At 36.0% G+C, this 16,796-nt stretch overlaps 1 protein-coding gene across 7 annotated transcripts in view; it reads left to right on the top strand.

The window, feature by feature from the left end:
• Positions 1-16,796, top strand: part of PALS1 (protein associated with LIN7 1, MAGUK p55 family member) — a 103,383-nt gene that overhangs the window by 43,203 nt on the left and 43,384 nt on the right. For all 7 annotated transcript variants that reach the window (XM_068543918.1, XM_068543902.1, XM_068543909.1 and 4 more), the window contains one exon: positions 7,820-8,028. In XM_068543918.1, coding sequence (XP_068400019.1) covers positions 7,820-8,028 — 209 coding nt within the window. The remainder of the gene's footprint in view (positions 1-7,819; positions 8,029-16,796) is intronic.

Raw genomic sequence — 16,796 nt, 5'->3', positions numbered from 1 at the left:
ACCCATCCCTACTTTAGCAAAGATTTCCTAAATGAACATTCATATTTCGATTCAGTGGATAGATGTACTGGAAACTGGTATAATCTCCTCATACTCAATACTATTAAGTTCCTCGTCTGAATAGTCAATTTGACTGTACAGTTTAGGGGAAAAGAAGAAATCTTTAAAAGTTTTCAGGAAAAAGTCATGAAGTTGGTTGAAATATAGAAATTTCTGAGGATAGGTTAAAAGAATTGGTATTATTTAAGCAATGAAATGGAAGAATATTAATGCTAGAATAGATATGTAGAAACTGCTTTCATGTGGGGTAAATGATAGCAGTAAGTGAAAATAACAAAGCTAATCCAAGGTAGATGGTTATCTCCATTGCTTTGAAAGATCTCCAGAAACGGAGATTCCTTAGTAGCTTCCTTGAGTAATTATATTGTTTACCCTTACTGCCAAACAATTCTCCAGGGTCTTGGGTGTTTGAAGATAGAATTTTCAGATAGAGCAACTCTTGGTGATTGCTTTCTGTTGCCCATTTTAGAGTCTTCATTCTTTTATATTTTAGGCAGCCAGGAGAGGGCCAAGGGGAGAGGAGAGTGTTCAGGGGGTGGATTTGTAGGCTGATGTGTGTGTTTGTATTTATCTGATTAATTGTATCCCCAAACCAAATGTAAGTGATTTTTCTTGCTTTTAGATAATATGTCCTCTCTTTTAACATAAATAATCAAGATTTAACTGTTGTATGAAACGTTAGAGGAGATGGGAAACTTAAAACAATGTCTACTGAACATCAAATAAGAGGAAATAGATCAAACTGCAGGACACGGCATTTGAACTAGATATAAAGAACTTGCTTCTAGGGAAGTTGCAGCAGACTAGAGTTTATCACCAAGGCCAGATTTGCCATGCCTGCCTTTGCCTTCCCCTCAGCACAGTGTCTGTCCGCATTTCTCTCTTCCCTCCATCCTCCCTTGTTCTGGGTACTGCTCTTCCTCAGTACCCCCTTCTTTGTTCACTCCCCACTCTACACCTGTGTCATTCTTTCTCGGTAGCCCTGTGTTCCTTATTTATCTCTCTACTTCTCTGTCCATGTGGTTCTTTTTCCTTGTGCCTGTTGTGTCTCTGTGTATGGGAATGGGGAAGGGGGGCTCTGATCTCTGTATATGGGGAGTCTCTGTTCTCTCTATAGTCTGTCCTCTCTTTCTTGTCTATCTTCATCATTATTAGAGAAGAGGGTACATATTTGACAGGATGGATTTAGCTGCATCTGATTAGATTTTTCAGATTTCCTCTGGAATTGCACAGAATTTCGAAGAACTTAGGTGGTTTTCGTTTAAGTGGCACGTAATCTAATTACTACATCATACAATGGAACATTTCTTATGTGTAGAAAATTTGCTGTTTTGCATAAAATGTATTTGTAAAATGCTTTTAAAGATATACCATATAGAAACAAAGTTTTTTAAACCTACAGCAAAATACCTTTTGAAATTAAGAATTTTTATATGAAACTAAAATGAACGTGTGTCAGAATGAGAATCCCAGAGTTGATATTGCCAACAATTATTTTTCACTACGACATCATACTTAATATCAAAGAAAAGACCTTTTGTCAGAGTTCCATTTAGAATTTTCCAATAAAATTTATCATAATCAGTATTTTAAGACTAATGCGATAGGTATTTTTTGCTTTCTATGTGACCTTAAAACTTTATTGGGCAGAGGCAGCATCATTTTAAATTTCCATTAAATTGATAAACCCTCTGATGAAATTCATGTCTTTATAAATAAGTTTATATCATTTAGTGTTTCATATTTTCTTTTACATATTTATTTGTTTCAGCTATATATGGTTTAATCCATATCTTCTTGTCAAGCTATATATTTATATTTAATGAAGTCTTAAAAACTCTTGAGCGTCTGGTAACTTAATCTGTTCTCTTTGTTCATTAAACATTTGTCATGGAAACATACTTGAACCTGAAGCATGAGAGTACGTGGGGAGCTTTCCTGCCTAAGAATACTATCTGGAAGATTTCCCAGCTGAATTGGCCATGAAAGCAGATATGGAATTTATCTGAAAACTGCCCATTTAAATCATAAGTTATCAATTTTGCTGAACTACTTAGTTACCCAGGCTAGTGCTACACTATCAAAGATGTTTTTACAATATTTCTCAACAAGATACATAGGCTCTACATTCACAAGAATTGCAGTTTTGGTTTCTTTTGCTGAACTTTCACAGTGTACTGCCTAGCATACTATTGTGATGTTAGAGTTGAAATAAAATACTCTGAGAAAATATTTGAAGCATAAGACACTTGGTTAAAATAGCAGAAATAAAATGCAACAGTATTATAAAAGTAGCATTTGGAGGGTGTATTATATGTGTGAACATGTACAAACACAGTTAACTAGAGGAAATTCTTCCTCCATGTACATGGTAAAATAGAATGTGTAAGCTCCTCTAAATACTAGTCAGTGTACATTGCATGCTACTATATTGGGCAGAAAGACACTTCAGGACAGCTTTTCTAAAGCAGATAAATGACATGTCACAATCAAGCCCTAAAATCTAAAAAAGAAAAAAAAATTATCTTTTTTTAAGCCCTTGGTATGGCAGAAAAAGCACTGCCTTAGAAGTTCAAAAAGATTCTTCACCCAGGTGCCATTTTTCTGTATGACTTCATTCTCTCCATCTGTAGAGATTTGCTCTGAACTATGTATGTCTCAGGTTTTGGTGGGTTTTTTTAAATTGGGAAAAGTTTCTCAGATTTTATGAGGATTAAATAAAATAGTATATATGTATATATGCCTGTAATACAGATATTGTTCTATGTCTTTCTATTCAATATTGGCAGTGACCAGTGTGTAATTCAGGCCAAATACATATTTGTAGTTTTTCAACTACAAATAACGGGTTGGTGATATTTCATTGTGAAAGCTGAGCTTAAGTGCAAATGATCTCAATTTAGTCTGGCAACATTGATTAATGCAATAAGTCTGGAGACAACTCCTAAAAAAAGATAATTTCAGTGAAAACAGTTTTTACTAATTAAAACAACAGAACGTGAATAGGACTTCATAGAGGTTAGTGAATTTGTAAAGGATGATAATTAACAAGTTTAAATTGGTCTTGATGCTAACCTACAAAATTTGAACCTTAAGCCCAGTTAAAGTTGTTATTTCTGGCACTTGTCATGGTCCTTAAGTTCTCCCGATAGCCTTTACTTAAGTAGATAGGTACTAAGTCAACAGCCTCTTTGGGACTCAGTTGTATTGTTCTTCTGCTTTCAGCCTTCCTATTCCTATAGATCTTATCTTGGTCCCTGATCTCCTGAGAGAAAGACATTTCCAGTTTGACCCTGAGATTTTTTTTTCTTTTCTGGATTTTAAACTGTCCCGGATGGTCTTTATGTCTTTAGAATTCCTCAGTATGAACACAATATGAACAAATTGACCAGATTTACTCTTTCTCTGGAACCTGTATTCCTTACCTAACTTCCTATCAACACAAGAAGCCTACTGATTTCTTAGAATTTTTTTGGGCTGCATTGGGTCTTCATTGCTGCACGTGGGCGTTTTCTAGTTGTGGCGAGCGAGGCCTACTCTTCCTTGTGGTGCGCGGGCTTCTCGTTGGGTGGCTTCTCTTGATGCGGAGCACGGGCTCTAGGCACGCGGGCTCAGTAGTTGTGGCTCGTGGGCTCTAGAGCGCAGGCTCAGTAGTTGTGGTGCAGGGGCTTAGTTGCTCCGCGGCATGTGGGATCTTCCCGGACCAGAGCTCGAACCCGTGCCCCCAGCATTGGCAGGTGGATTCTTAACCACTGTGCCACCTGGGAAGCCCCTCTTAGAACTTTAAAGCAATCATCCCTTTTGGATTAACCACAAAATTTCCTGTTGCCTGTCTGTGCTGCATCTCAGCTGTTAACTGATCTCCTGAAATAAGGCCATTCTCCAGTTTTATCTCTCATTAAGCCATCCCTAGTTTAGATTACCCTACCTTACTTTTCCTGTTTCCTTGCTGGCTTATGACTACAGTATTTTATTTGTGCGTAAAATATTCTAAAAATGAAAATTATATGCTGTGTTTACTACGGAAGTAAGAGAGGGCAACAAACAAAAGGAAATACTGAATAGTTGCAAAGGAGGAACTACAATAACTATAAAGCAGACACAAAAATTCAGCATAGCAATCAGGGTTATTTAGTATAGAAGAAAATAGGTGTGAGTGCTTTAGTTATTCCCAAGTATATTATGTCTTAAAATATTACAATAACTGCTGTTAATATGGCCTGTAAGTCATTGGTTCTTAACCAGAAGGGTACATAGTCAACTTTAAAATATATATATAAAATTAAAGAAGACACAGGAGATTCTGATTGTGTTTGAGGTAGAACTCAGGACATAAATATCTTTGTAAATTTCCTTAGTGATTCTCATAAATATCCTTGATTAAAAACCATTGTTCTGATATAGCAAGAAAATTTATTTAGTACATTCTGCTTAATTAAGACTGCAGGGATATTTATATAATCTCTGTAATTCTAGTCCTTAAGGAAAAAAAATCTAGTAGAAAAATGGTCAAAAGATAAGGAGAAAATCGATGAAAGAAGAAATATAAATGACTGTTAACCTTGTGAAAATACATTAAACGTCACTACTAGACAAAGAAATACATGTTTTCCTAACCAGATCACCAAAAGTGAAAATTTTGGGCTGTTTGTAGAAACAAGCACTCAAGTTTTTTGGTGGTAGGAGTATGAGTTAGTACAAATCTGTAGGGCAGTTTGGCAATATGTATCAAAGTTTTAAATGTTTTTATTATTTGATAAGTAATTTTATCCTAAGAATTTATTCTAAAGACATTGGAAAATATCAGATTACAAAACAACATTTACAATGTGACCTCTGTGGTTAAGATCAGCATTTTTTACAAGTCTGAAAGGCTATATATAGAGAGTATAACAAAATAATACCAGTAGTTATAGCTGAGAGGTATGACTACAGATAAAAAAAATTTTTTTTAATGTCAGTATTTTAGTGTCTGTGGGTGGCTTTGGTACACAGAGATTATGTAGGAGTTCCTTTGTCTCTAAAATTTTAAATCCTCCTGGGCTTGAAGAGACATGGTAGGGAGTTTGTTACCTTCTGGGCTGTCTAAAGTTGCTTATTGATTTCATTCAGCAATGAGATCCTGAAGCTCCTGATTTTCTCATTGCCCTGACAACCAGGCTGAGCCCCTTTAAACAATTACTGAAATTTTATACAGAAGTCTCTTTATCCACTCAGAAAGTCTATAGTCTCCTTAAGATTGTAGTCAATTACCTTAACTACTTTGTTGGTTTTGTAATTCTTTTTCCTTTTAAGATATTTAAATGTTTTCCTGTTTTGCTCTAAAGATACTTTAAGGCTATTGAATTCTTTATACTCAGGGAATTCTTTATACACTCAGGTAATTCTGTGGTAACTTCTTCGAATTTAATGAAATCTGACACTCCATGTTCTTCCCCCACCCCAGCTTTATTGAAGTATAGTTGGCAAAAAAATTTTATATATCTAAAGTGTACAATGTGATATTGTGAAATATTTACCACAATTAAGTTGATTAACACATCCATCACCTCACGTAGTTACCTTTTGTGTGTGTGGTGAGAATGCTTAAGATGTACTCTCAGCAAATTTCAAGTATACAATACAGTATTATTGACTGTAGTCACCATTGCTGTCCATTAGATCCTCAGAACTTATTCACCTTAAAACTGACAGTTTGTACTCTTTGACCAACATCTTTAAATTTCCCGTCTGTATTCTGTCTACTCTTGTAGATAACATTAACTTATGGTTAAATTCTGGCTATTTCTCAAGTTTTATTTAGCTCTGGATCACAACTTCTTAGGTCATTCAAATGACAGTTTTGACTTTCACATTTTTTTCCAGTTTTTTGGTACATTTTAAATTACTAAAGAGCATATATAATTTTTATAAGGAGAACTAAAGCTGTTTTGATTTGGGGGGGAAAAGATAGGGAACTTCAGAATCAACAGAAGAGCTATTCTAACCTATAAAATATTTAACAACTGTTAACTAGTAGGATACAAGATAAAGAAGAATCAGTAACTTTTCTGCAGGCCCTGTGTGAAGAAAACTAACAGAAAGACTTAAACCAAGAGGTTTTTTGCTTTTTTTTTTTTTTAATGTGACTGTATAAGACACAGATATACACAGGTACTATCTACTGAAAGTTTTTCCCAGAATCATTTACAGTTTTAATTTTAGTCAGCATCTCAATAGGTTTTTCTTTCTGGATGAATAGGAAATAGAGAGTGAGGTGGTATCTTAAAAATGATTCTGTAGCTCATTTGAAGTCAAGACATTTTTGAAAAAGTAATGAGCAAGTATTTGTCATATCAATATGAGCAAAGACTATAATACTATTATAAGAAGATTGTGGTTCTGATAGACCAGTGGACTAGAAACAGACCCTGATGTATGTAAGAATTTGGTGATATCATAAATCAGTGGAAAAGGAGGGATTATTCAATAAATGGTGTTAGAATAATTGGTTAACCATTTGGAAGAAAAGAAATGAAGTTAAAATTTCCCCTCAAATCTATAACGAAATTCCAGATAGATTGAAGTTAACTACAAAATAGAAGCCATTAGAAAATTTAAATGTAGGTAAACATTTAATGACATAGGGGAAGGAGTTTATAAGCATAGACAGTGAAAGAAATCACACAGGGAAAGGTGGATCATTCTTAACACATAACAGCCGAAAACTTCTACAATAAAGGTACCACAAATGCAAGTAACAGATGGAAAAATTAGAAAACTATTTCCAGCAAATGTGACAAAGTGTATACATGTGCACATATCTACCTCTTGGGGGTCAGAGAAGAGATAAACTGTGGTTCTTAACCATTTTGGGACAACCCTCTTCCAGAAAAATGCGTGTGCTGCACACGCACACTAATGGGAACGTGCGTACATACACATGCCCCAAATTCTCAGTAAAATTTTAGGAGACTCACATGTTCATAGGAGTTCTATGAACCACAAAAGAAGTGCCTGAGTAAACCTCAACCTCCCTGTTAAAGAAATGGAAGGTTTTTAAAAATGGTAATTTTGAATATTGGTAAAAATATTGGTAATGGGATATAAATTAGTAAAACCTCCCTAGAAAACTTTTTGGCTTTTAAAATGTCAGAATCTTATTTAAAAATTCTGTTTCTTGGAATTATTTTAAGAAACATCAGAATCTCAGACATTTTTACTGTACATAGCAGTGATCATTATGTACAGAAATGCTCATTACTTATACTAGCAAAAAATTGGAAGCACCCTGAATGCTTAACTTAGTGTAATGGTTATTATAAGTTTTAGTTTAGACATATAATAGAACATCACGGAGCCATTATAAGTTTTTTAAAGACTGTTTGGTGATGTGGGAAAACAATTAAAATGTCCTGTTAAATGAAAAAAGGAAATGCCGTATGATTTTTTTTAAAGTTGTTTCTAAGTGATGGGACTATCGGTGGTTTTAAATTTTTTATTCATTTATGTATTCTATCCCTCATTTATTTTTATAGTGATATGTATTAGTTACATAATTAAAACACTTGAAAAAAATGTTATTTTATTCTGTTGTATAATTTTTAAGGTCTTACTTAAAAATCAGTAAAATGACAATGATTTGACACTCAAAAATATTTGCAAGTTTTGTTTTTCTTGAAAACTTTAATTGTTATTGGTTCAAGAAATTTTATCTTAAAATACATGTGGAATTAAGACAGAAAATTAATTTTTGGATACCTTTTCCTTCTCCTACTAGAAGTGGAAGACCTGTTTTCTTCACTTAAACATATCCAACATACTTTGGTAGATTCTCAGAGCCAGGAGGATATTTCACTGCTTTTACAACTTGTACAAAATAAAGATTTCCAGAATGCATTTAAGATACACAACGCTGTCACAGTACACATGAACAAGGCCAGTCCTCCATTTCCTCTTATCTCCAATGCGCAAGATCTTGCACAAGAGGTATGTATTCTGAACATCTCATTGACATATACAAAGTAATTGTTAGTGATAGTAAGGCGGCGTTCTTGGAAAATGCTGGTGTGATTATAAGGTTTGTTAGAATTAATTAATGCTGCTCACGTGTTAATAATTTATTGTGTTAGGAAAAATTTGCTTATGTGTATTTTATCCTGAAAAAATATATGCTTAGTTCACAGTCAGGGCTCTGTTACATGAAGAGAATAGCATTAGGTTTGTATATACAACTACATATTTGCATAGTAAGAGAAATATTTGTCTAAATTACTAAAGGGGAAAAATTTTAATGCTTGTAGTATAGTTTTATTTTAAGCATTATACATTATAAACTGAGATAAATGAATGCTGATGAGATTAAATTATATTTGATAATCAGGTATCATAAATATGTAACTTCTAAGATTTGTTACTTGTAGATATTTTGAAGTTTTTCCTCTATAGATACTGTATAGAAAGTCCAAAATAATTAAATTTTAATGTACAGTGAGAGTTTCTCATGTTAACATGCTGATATTTAAGTTCTGGTGTCTGCTGCTTGTTGATGTTTAGTGTTTAATGTGTTTTGCAAACATTTTATTTTATTTATTTATTTTAAAAAGTATTTATTTGGCTGCGCCGGGTCTTAGTTGCAGCACGTGGCATCTTTAGTTGTGGCGTGTGGGATCTTTAGTTGCGGCATGCAGGATCTATTTCCCTGACTGGGGATCGAACCTGGGCCCCCTGCATTGGGAGCGCAGAGTCTTAACCACTGGACCACCAGGAAGTCCCTCTGCAAACATATTTTATTTATTTTATTTATTTATTTATTTATTTTTGGCTGTGTTGGGTCTTCGTTTCTGTGCGAGGGCCTTCCCCAGCCGCGGCAAGCGGGGGCCACTCTTTCATCGCGGTGCGCGGGCCTCTCACCATCGCGGCCGCTCCTATTGCGGAGCACAGGCTCCAGACGCGCAAGCTCAGCAATCGTGGCTCACGGGCCCAGCCGCTTTGCAGCACGCGGGATCCTCCCAGACCAGGGCTCGAACCCGTATCCCCTGCATTGGCAGGCAGACTCCCAACCACTGCGCCACCAGGGAAGCCCTGCAAACATATTTTAAATTGAAGGTTTTTAAAGGATGTAAGTAAGCCATCTCCTATTTTGGGGGGCTGGACATTCTGTCATTATTACAGGATTTTAAGTTATTTTGATATTATAAAAATGAATAATTCTGGAAGCCCATCAGGTAAATCTATTTCACTGAACCCAGACACAAAACAGAAAATGGGCTGAGGGAAGGGTAGGACTTCCAGAGCTACAGACATGTAAAATAGGTTAGGAGGCACTTTTTGAATTAGCACAGAATGTATTTTCTTCATTTAGATGCTTACAGTGAGCGAAGGTCCTATGTGCGAGAGTGGCAGAGAGAAGTCTCATGTTGCTCAGGCTAGGAGTGTGACCTGGGGACCTATTCCTAGAGGGGAAATTTCCCATCTGCTAGTTAAAAGACCTAGTTGAGACCTATTCTTTGTGCTCATTTTTTATTATTGAAATTAAATAAGCAGAATTTTTCATTAATAAATTATCCCTGTAGTTTTACTTATAGTTTAAATGGGTTTCTTGAAAATTCCTTATAGAGATTGAAATAGCTGACAGTACTTTGATCTTATTTATTCACAAGTATAGTGTAACTTTTATTGTGTAGGGTTGGGAGGAATACATAATAGATCATTGTAATCCTTCTCATCCCATTTAGGAGGAAGGTTTGTCCAGCTAGGTACTGGGGCTTTGTTTTGTTAAGAACAATAGGTAGAAAAGAGAATGATGTAAGCAAGAGAGATTTAAATTGCTCCATTGGAAGAAAGTGACACAACAGAAAGGGTGGAAAGAAAGGAAAAAAAGAAGGCAACGTAGCTTTAAAGGGTTTTAGGAGTTGAGAGGCAAAGAACTAGAAGTGGCTTAAAGAGTAATGCTTTGAGAGAGAAAGAAATGGTTAAAAAGGACTTTAAAAAGTCTATTTTGAATATTAGATTTAGCATAGTTAACATGTACATGGTTCACAATTGTAAAAGTATTGATTCCATATCAAGGAGATTTTCTCAAAGTTTGCTTTCACAGCCTTCAGTAATACTTGAGAATTGTATTGCTTTGGTGGTGGTGGGATAGTAGGTGATTAGTGACATTGGGCCGAGACTGGTCTTAAAATGAGTGCAAAATGACTAACCTAGTTGGGGCAACAACATACGGTTGTGCTACAAAGTGAATGATTTCCCCTGGAGTTGTGCATGCACAACTGTGTGGCAGCCCTGACTTGACAGTGCATAACACGTGAGAAAAGGATGTACTTGGAACTCATCAAAGAAGAGTGTTAAATCTGATAACAAAATTCTGAGGGTTAAATGGATTCATTGCTTTTATTTTACAGCTGGAAAAGCTTAACAATCACCTTATTCAACCCTTCTGTTTTATGTTTCTGAATATTGAGGCCAGGTGAGGTTTTGTGACTGGGATGAGACTAACTAGGCTACTCATATGCCCATTGCCTAATTTTTTGCTTTTTAGCATTCATAATTCCAGCTTTTTTCATATACAGTATTTAAAGGAAGAAATTACCTGATGTTTCAGTTAGTATATGATTTTTAAATGGAAATTTAATCCAAGTAAGTAAAAAAAACTCAAGGAATTTGATGAAAGAATGTCTTAACACATTAGGAAGTGTTCTTTTTTTTATGGCTTAAAATATCAGTTAAACATTAAATATCATATAATAGATAATACAGCTTCTGAAAACTTCAGAGACTTAAGATCTAGATTATATCTTTGACAATCTAGGATACTCATTAATAAATGTAAAACAAGTTTTTTGATCATTAAAGTACTTTTATCAAGAAAAGGTTGAGAACCTGGGTTTCGTTAAATGAACTTTTGCTTATCCAGTAAAAATGCAAGCCAACAGACTAGAAAATGGTATTTGATTATTTGATTTTGAGATATTGAGGTATATACGTGTATAAGTATATATATAACAAAAACTTGCATCCAAAAGAACTGTCGCAAATTAACAAGAAAGAGACTAAGTTTTTTTTTAATGGGCAAAGGACTTGGACAGACACTTCACAAAAAGAGGAAACCCCAACAGCCAGTAAGTATGAAAAGTTCAGCATCATTAGCTAATAGAGAAATGCAAATTAAAACAAAATGAGAGACTACTGCATAGACACCAAAATGACTAAAAAAATTTTTAAAAGACTGGCTATGTTAAATATTAATAAACTTATGGAGGAACTGAAACTCTGATAATGTGATTGGTGGAGTATAAATTGGTACTGCCACTTTGGAAAGTGTTTGGAAATGTCTGCTAAAGCTAAAGTACCTGTATCTGTGACCCAACATCTTTATGTCTGGGTATGTACCTGAGAGAAATGAAAACATATCCACACAATGGCTTAAGCATAAACGTTCATAGCAGCCAGATAATCATTAGAAGCTGGAAAGAACCCAGATGGCCATCAACCAGTGAGAATTGAGTTAGACTCTCACTGTGGAAGAAAAATGAGTTAACACTCACAATCTAAAGAGAAGTACTATGATGGCAGTATGAAAAAGGTACCAAGAGCGTAATGAGATGTGCCTACTTCAGTAAGGGTGGGGGAGAGGCAGACATGGCAGAGGAGGAGATTTGGGAGGAAGGAAGAAACAGAAAATTTAATATGCTAAGTCTTGAAGGACAGTTGGGAATTTACCTGAAAGCCCAAGAAAGAGGAAAAGCCTTTTGCACTGGCAAAGGGTACAAAGATAGTAGTGACTGAGAAAGCCTGGCATATTTATTGAACAATGAGTAAGGAGTAGGATATGATTTTCAAGATAGAGTCCAGATCCTAAAGGCCAGATAAGCCATATTAATAAGTTTAAATTTTCTTATGATGGATCCACATTGGTAAACATTTTTAAATAATTAAATTACATGAATAGATGAAAGGAGAAAACCATATGATCAACTTGATGCAGAAAAGACATCTGAAAAAAATTTAATACCTTTTCCTTGATAATGAGAATTCTTAGAAAACCAGGTACATTTTGTTAACTTGATAAAGAACAATATCAGAAACTAATAGGGAGCATCTTACCTAATGATGAAACACCCAACATGTTGCTTTTTTTTTTTTTTTTAATTTTTGGCTGCGTTGGGTCTTTGTTGCTGTGCGCGGGCTTTCTCTAGTGGCGGTGAGCAGGGGCTGCTCTTCATTGCGGTGCACGGGCTTCTCATTGCGGTGGCTTCTCTTGTTGTGGAGCACAGGCTCTAGGCACGCAGGCTTCAGTAGTTGTTGCACGCAGGCTCAGTAGTTGTGGCTCGTGGGCTCTAGAGCGCAGGCTCAGTAGTTGTGGTGCACGGGCTTAGTTGCTCCACGGCATGTGGGATCTTCCCAGACCAGGGCTCGAACACGTGTCCCCTGCATTGGCAGGCAGATTCTTAACCACTGCGCCACTAGGGAAGTCCCCAGCATGTTGCTTTTTAAGTCTGGAGTAATAAAAGACTCTCACCACTAGTATTCAACATTTTTCTGGAGGTACTAGCTAGTGCAGTAAAACAAGAAAAAGTAATGAGATATAATGTTGTAGGGGAACAGGGAAAATGTGAATAGGTTTAATTAGTTACTTTGAAAAACTAAAACCTTGATTCATTTGGTAGTCAACATGAGACCTATTAAAGTATAGATAAAATGTGTATACACACAGATAATCCTATTTGAAAATGCAGGTAAAGAGATATTGAGAGAAATAATAAATTATTAACAAGGCTATCTCTGGGTGGTGGATATATAGGTAATTTTCTTGTTTAGATGTTGATGTGTTTCTCAAATTTAATACACAAAAGCCACTAAAGGAGAGTTTAAAGCAAGAAATTTATAAGTGATTGCAGAGCTACCGAAGGGTTTTAAACAAGAGTTTGATATAAACAGGCTTCCAGTTTAAAGTATTATTCTGATAACATTGTGGGAGATGTGTGAGATCAAGAATGGAGTCCGGCTTAGAGTACGGAGGCTAGTGTAATTGTCCAGATGTAAGATTTTGAATAGCCATTGAACATGAAGTGAAGAAATATTTAAGTAGAAAATTAGGGCTTCCCTGGTGGTGCAGTGGTTAAGAATCTGCCTGCCAATGCAGGAGACACGGGTTTGAGCCCTGGTCTGGGAAGATCACAGAAGCCGTGGAGCAGCTAAGCCCACGCGCCACAACTACTGAGCCTGCACTCTAGAGCCCGTGAGCCACAACTACTGAAGCCTGTGCGCCTAGAGCCTGCGCACCACAACGAAGAGTAGCCCCTGCACGCCGGAGCTAGAGAAAGCCCACACGCAGCAACGAAGACCCAGTACAGCCAAAAATAAATAAAATAAAAGAAATAAATTTAAAAAAAGAAAATTAATAGAACAGATTGTCCCCATGTGGAGAATAAAGGTAAAGGAGGCATCAAGGGTGACTTCCTGCCTGCTCTTCTTTGTACTGAATTCATCAAACATTGAGTGCTGTTTGCCAGGCATTCTGCCAATAGCCAGATACAAAGCTGAATAAGATACAGTTCCATCTTCAACGAGCTCAATCTATTGGGGATACAGTCACATCAACAATTTTAAATCAAATGTACTTAGACTTATGAGTACTTGTTATCTAGGCAAGTTGACTAAGGCAGTTTAGGTAGATGGGACAGCTAGCATAATCACAGTCATCCTGGGGAGACAGCATAGTGTATGTAGGGAACAACAAGCAGTTTATGGCTGGACCAGGAAAAGTTAAGGCATGAGGAATGCCAGGAGATAGAGCTGGAAAAGAGGCAGGAATCAGATGTGCTAAGGATAATCTTATAAGGAGCTTGGACTCGATCCTTTAAGTGACAGAGCCAGCAAGAGCTAGAATGGTTATATTTGTATTTTAAAGTTTAAAAGGATATTTAAGGACATAGAAAAATAAAGTATTTTAATAATTAGTATCAGGGGGATTTCCCTGGTGGTGCAGTAGTTGGGAACCTGCCTGCCAATGCAGGGGACATGGGTTCAAGCCCTGGTCGGGGATCCACATGCCGCGGAGCAACTGAGCCCGTGTGCCACAACTACTGAGCCTGTGCTCTGGAGCCCGTGTGCCACAACTGCTGGAGACCGCGCACCTGGAGCCTGTGCTCTGCAACAAGAGAAGCCACCGCAACAAAGAGTAGCCCCCGCTCACTGCAACTAGAGAAAACCCGCGTGCAGCAATGAAGACCCAACGCAGCAAAAAAAAACAAATAAATTAATTAATTTAAAAAAATAATTAGTATCAAATTGAAATAGTTATATTGTTATAAAACAGTATGACTAGCATGATCTCATTCTGGTAAAAGTAAGAAGTAACGGATATACACAAAGATTTTCTCATAGTTTTGAGGTTATGGGTGTACTGTTTTTGATAACCAACTTTACTGAGATATAATTTACATACACTTAAAATTGGTATGCTTCATTATATAGTTCAATATTTTTGGCACATGTATACACCTGTGTAATCTACCACCACAGTCAAGTTATAGAAACATCCGTGAATCCATAAAGCTCCCTTAATTTCCTTTGCAGACAGTAACCACTTCCCACTCCCCAGGCCCTAGGCAGCCAGTGATCTGTTTTCTGTTTTTACAGATTTGCCTTTTCTGGAAATTTCATATAAATGGAATAAAATAATATGTAGTCTTTTATATCTGACTTGTTTTGTTTAGTATAATGTTTTTCAAATTCATCAGTGTGTTGCATGTATCAGTAGCTTGAACTTCTTGTTGAATAGTATTCCATTGTATGCATATCCTATAATTTGTTTAACCACTCTCCTATTGGTGGATATTTAGGTTGTTTCCATTTTATTATTCTAGCAGATGTGTAACAGTATCTTGTTTTAGTTTGCATTTCCATATGTTGAGCATTTTTTCATAAGCTGTTTCCCTAACTTCTTTTGGAAAATATTTTGATCTTTTTCCCATTTTAAAAATCATATTGTAAACTTTATTGAGTTGTAAGAGTTCTTAATGTATTCTAGTTACAAGTCCTCCTGTCAGATATATATCTCTTGGTGAATATTTTGGTAAAAACAAGTATAAGAATATAGGAGGATATATACCAAATGATTCTCCCTAGGTTTGGGGATTATGGTGAGTTCTATTTCCTTCTTTTGGATTATCTATTTTCTGATTTTTCACATTTAACATATACCATTTCTGTAATTTAAAAAAATTAGTTTAGAATGCTCTGAAGGAAAATAGAGAAGGTATTTTAGCTAGAGAAGAGTACAAGATCAAGAGAGAACTATTTTTTTTAAAAGATAAGAGATTAGAGCATTTTTATAGCCTAATGGAAAGGAGCCAGTATGATGTAAGAATAGCCTTTTAATTCCTTAGGCCTTTGTAGAAGTAGCTCATGTTGTATGTTGACACTAAAATAGGCAACAACTGGATTAATAGGGGAAGGAAATAAACACTTAACAGGAGTTGAAATTTCTTTAGAAGGGACTGTCTCAGAGGTGCTAGGAACTGATTTAAAAGTAAAAATAGGAGGAAATTCCCCTGCAGTCCAGTGGTTAGGACTTGGCACTTTCACTGCCATGGCCCCAGGTTCTATCCCTGGTTGGGGAACTAAGATCCTACAAGCCGTGCAGTGCAGCCAAAATAAGTAAATAAATAAAAAGGTAAAGATAGGAAAAAAGTGTCTATACACAAAATTATTGAGTTGACTTTGTACACTTTGTTCACCCTTGGTGCATTTCTAATCCAAAATTTTCTTTCTCCCTCAGGATCACTTTCTTAGGGACTATAAATTTCATTTTAAATTAACTGGGATTTGATATATTTAAAAAAGAAAAACACCCTATTTTAAAAATCAGCATTTAATTATTCACAGTTTTGGATTACTGCACTTGACCATTAGTAAGACTTTAATCGAATTCTTGCAAAAGATAATAATTGCTATGCCCCCCTGTTTATACATATAGAACTCTACATTTAGAAACATGTTTTTCTAGGTACCAAAACCAGAGGACAGGCTAATTTTGATGCTGTCATTGCTATGATCTACTTGTGGTCAAATTAGTTAATCCCAAAATTATCATCTCTTAGGTTTGATAGGGGAATTACTTTAAAAATTATTTAAAATAACCATAAGAGGTATTAGAGAATTACTAGATTCCTGTTCTAATCATGAGTTACTTTTTTAAAAATTTATTTATTTATTTATTTATTTTTGACTGCGTTGGGTCTTTGCTGCTGTGCACAGGCTTTCTCTAGATGTGGCAGGAGGGGGCTACTCTTTGTTGTGGTGCGCGGACTTCTCACTGAGGTGGCTTCTCTTGTTGTGGAGCACGGGCTTTAGGCGCACGAGTTTCAGTAGTTTTAGCACTGGGCTCAGCAGTTGTGGCTCGCAGACTCTAGAGCGCAGGCTCAGTAGTTGTGGTGCACAGGCTTAGTTGCTTCACGGCATGTGGGATCTTCCCAGACCAGGGATCGAACCCGTGTCCCCCACAACGGCAGGCAGATTCTTAACCACTGCGTCACCAGGGAAGTCCCAATCATGAGTTAGTTTTATTAAAAAAATTATTACTTCTATATGTTTTCATTGATGATGATAATTTTGGCTTTGTTAATCTGCATTGCTGCAAAGTGCTTTTTGGTACTCGAGTTAGGAAGTAGAGAAAGGAAGAAAATCAGAGGTATTAATAATGAAAACATATATAGTATAATCTTTGAGGAAAACTAGTCCACAGAGCA

The sequence above is a fragment of the Eschrichtius robustus genome, chromosome 1 (genome assembly GCF_028021215.1).
Source record: "Eschrichtius robustus isolate mEscRob2 chromosome 1, mEscRob2.pri, whole genome shotgun sequence".
NCBI classification, from domain to species: domain Eukaryota; kingdom Metazoa; phylum Chordata; class Mammalia; order Artiodactyla; family Eschrichtiidae; genus Eschrichtius; species Eschrichtius robustus.
The sequence above is the reverse complement of the archived record's forward strand: the minus strand, read 5'-3'. Positions and strand labels throughout refer to the sequence as shown.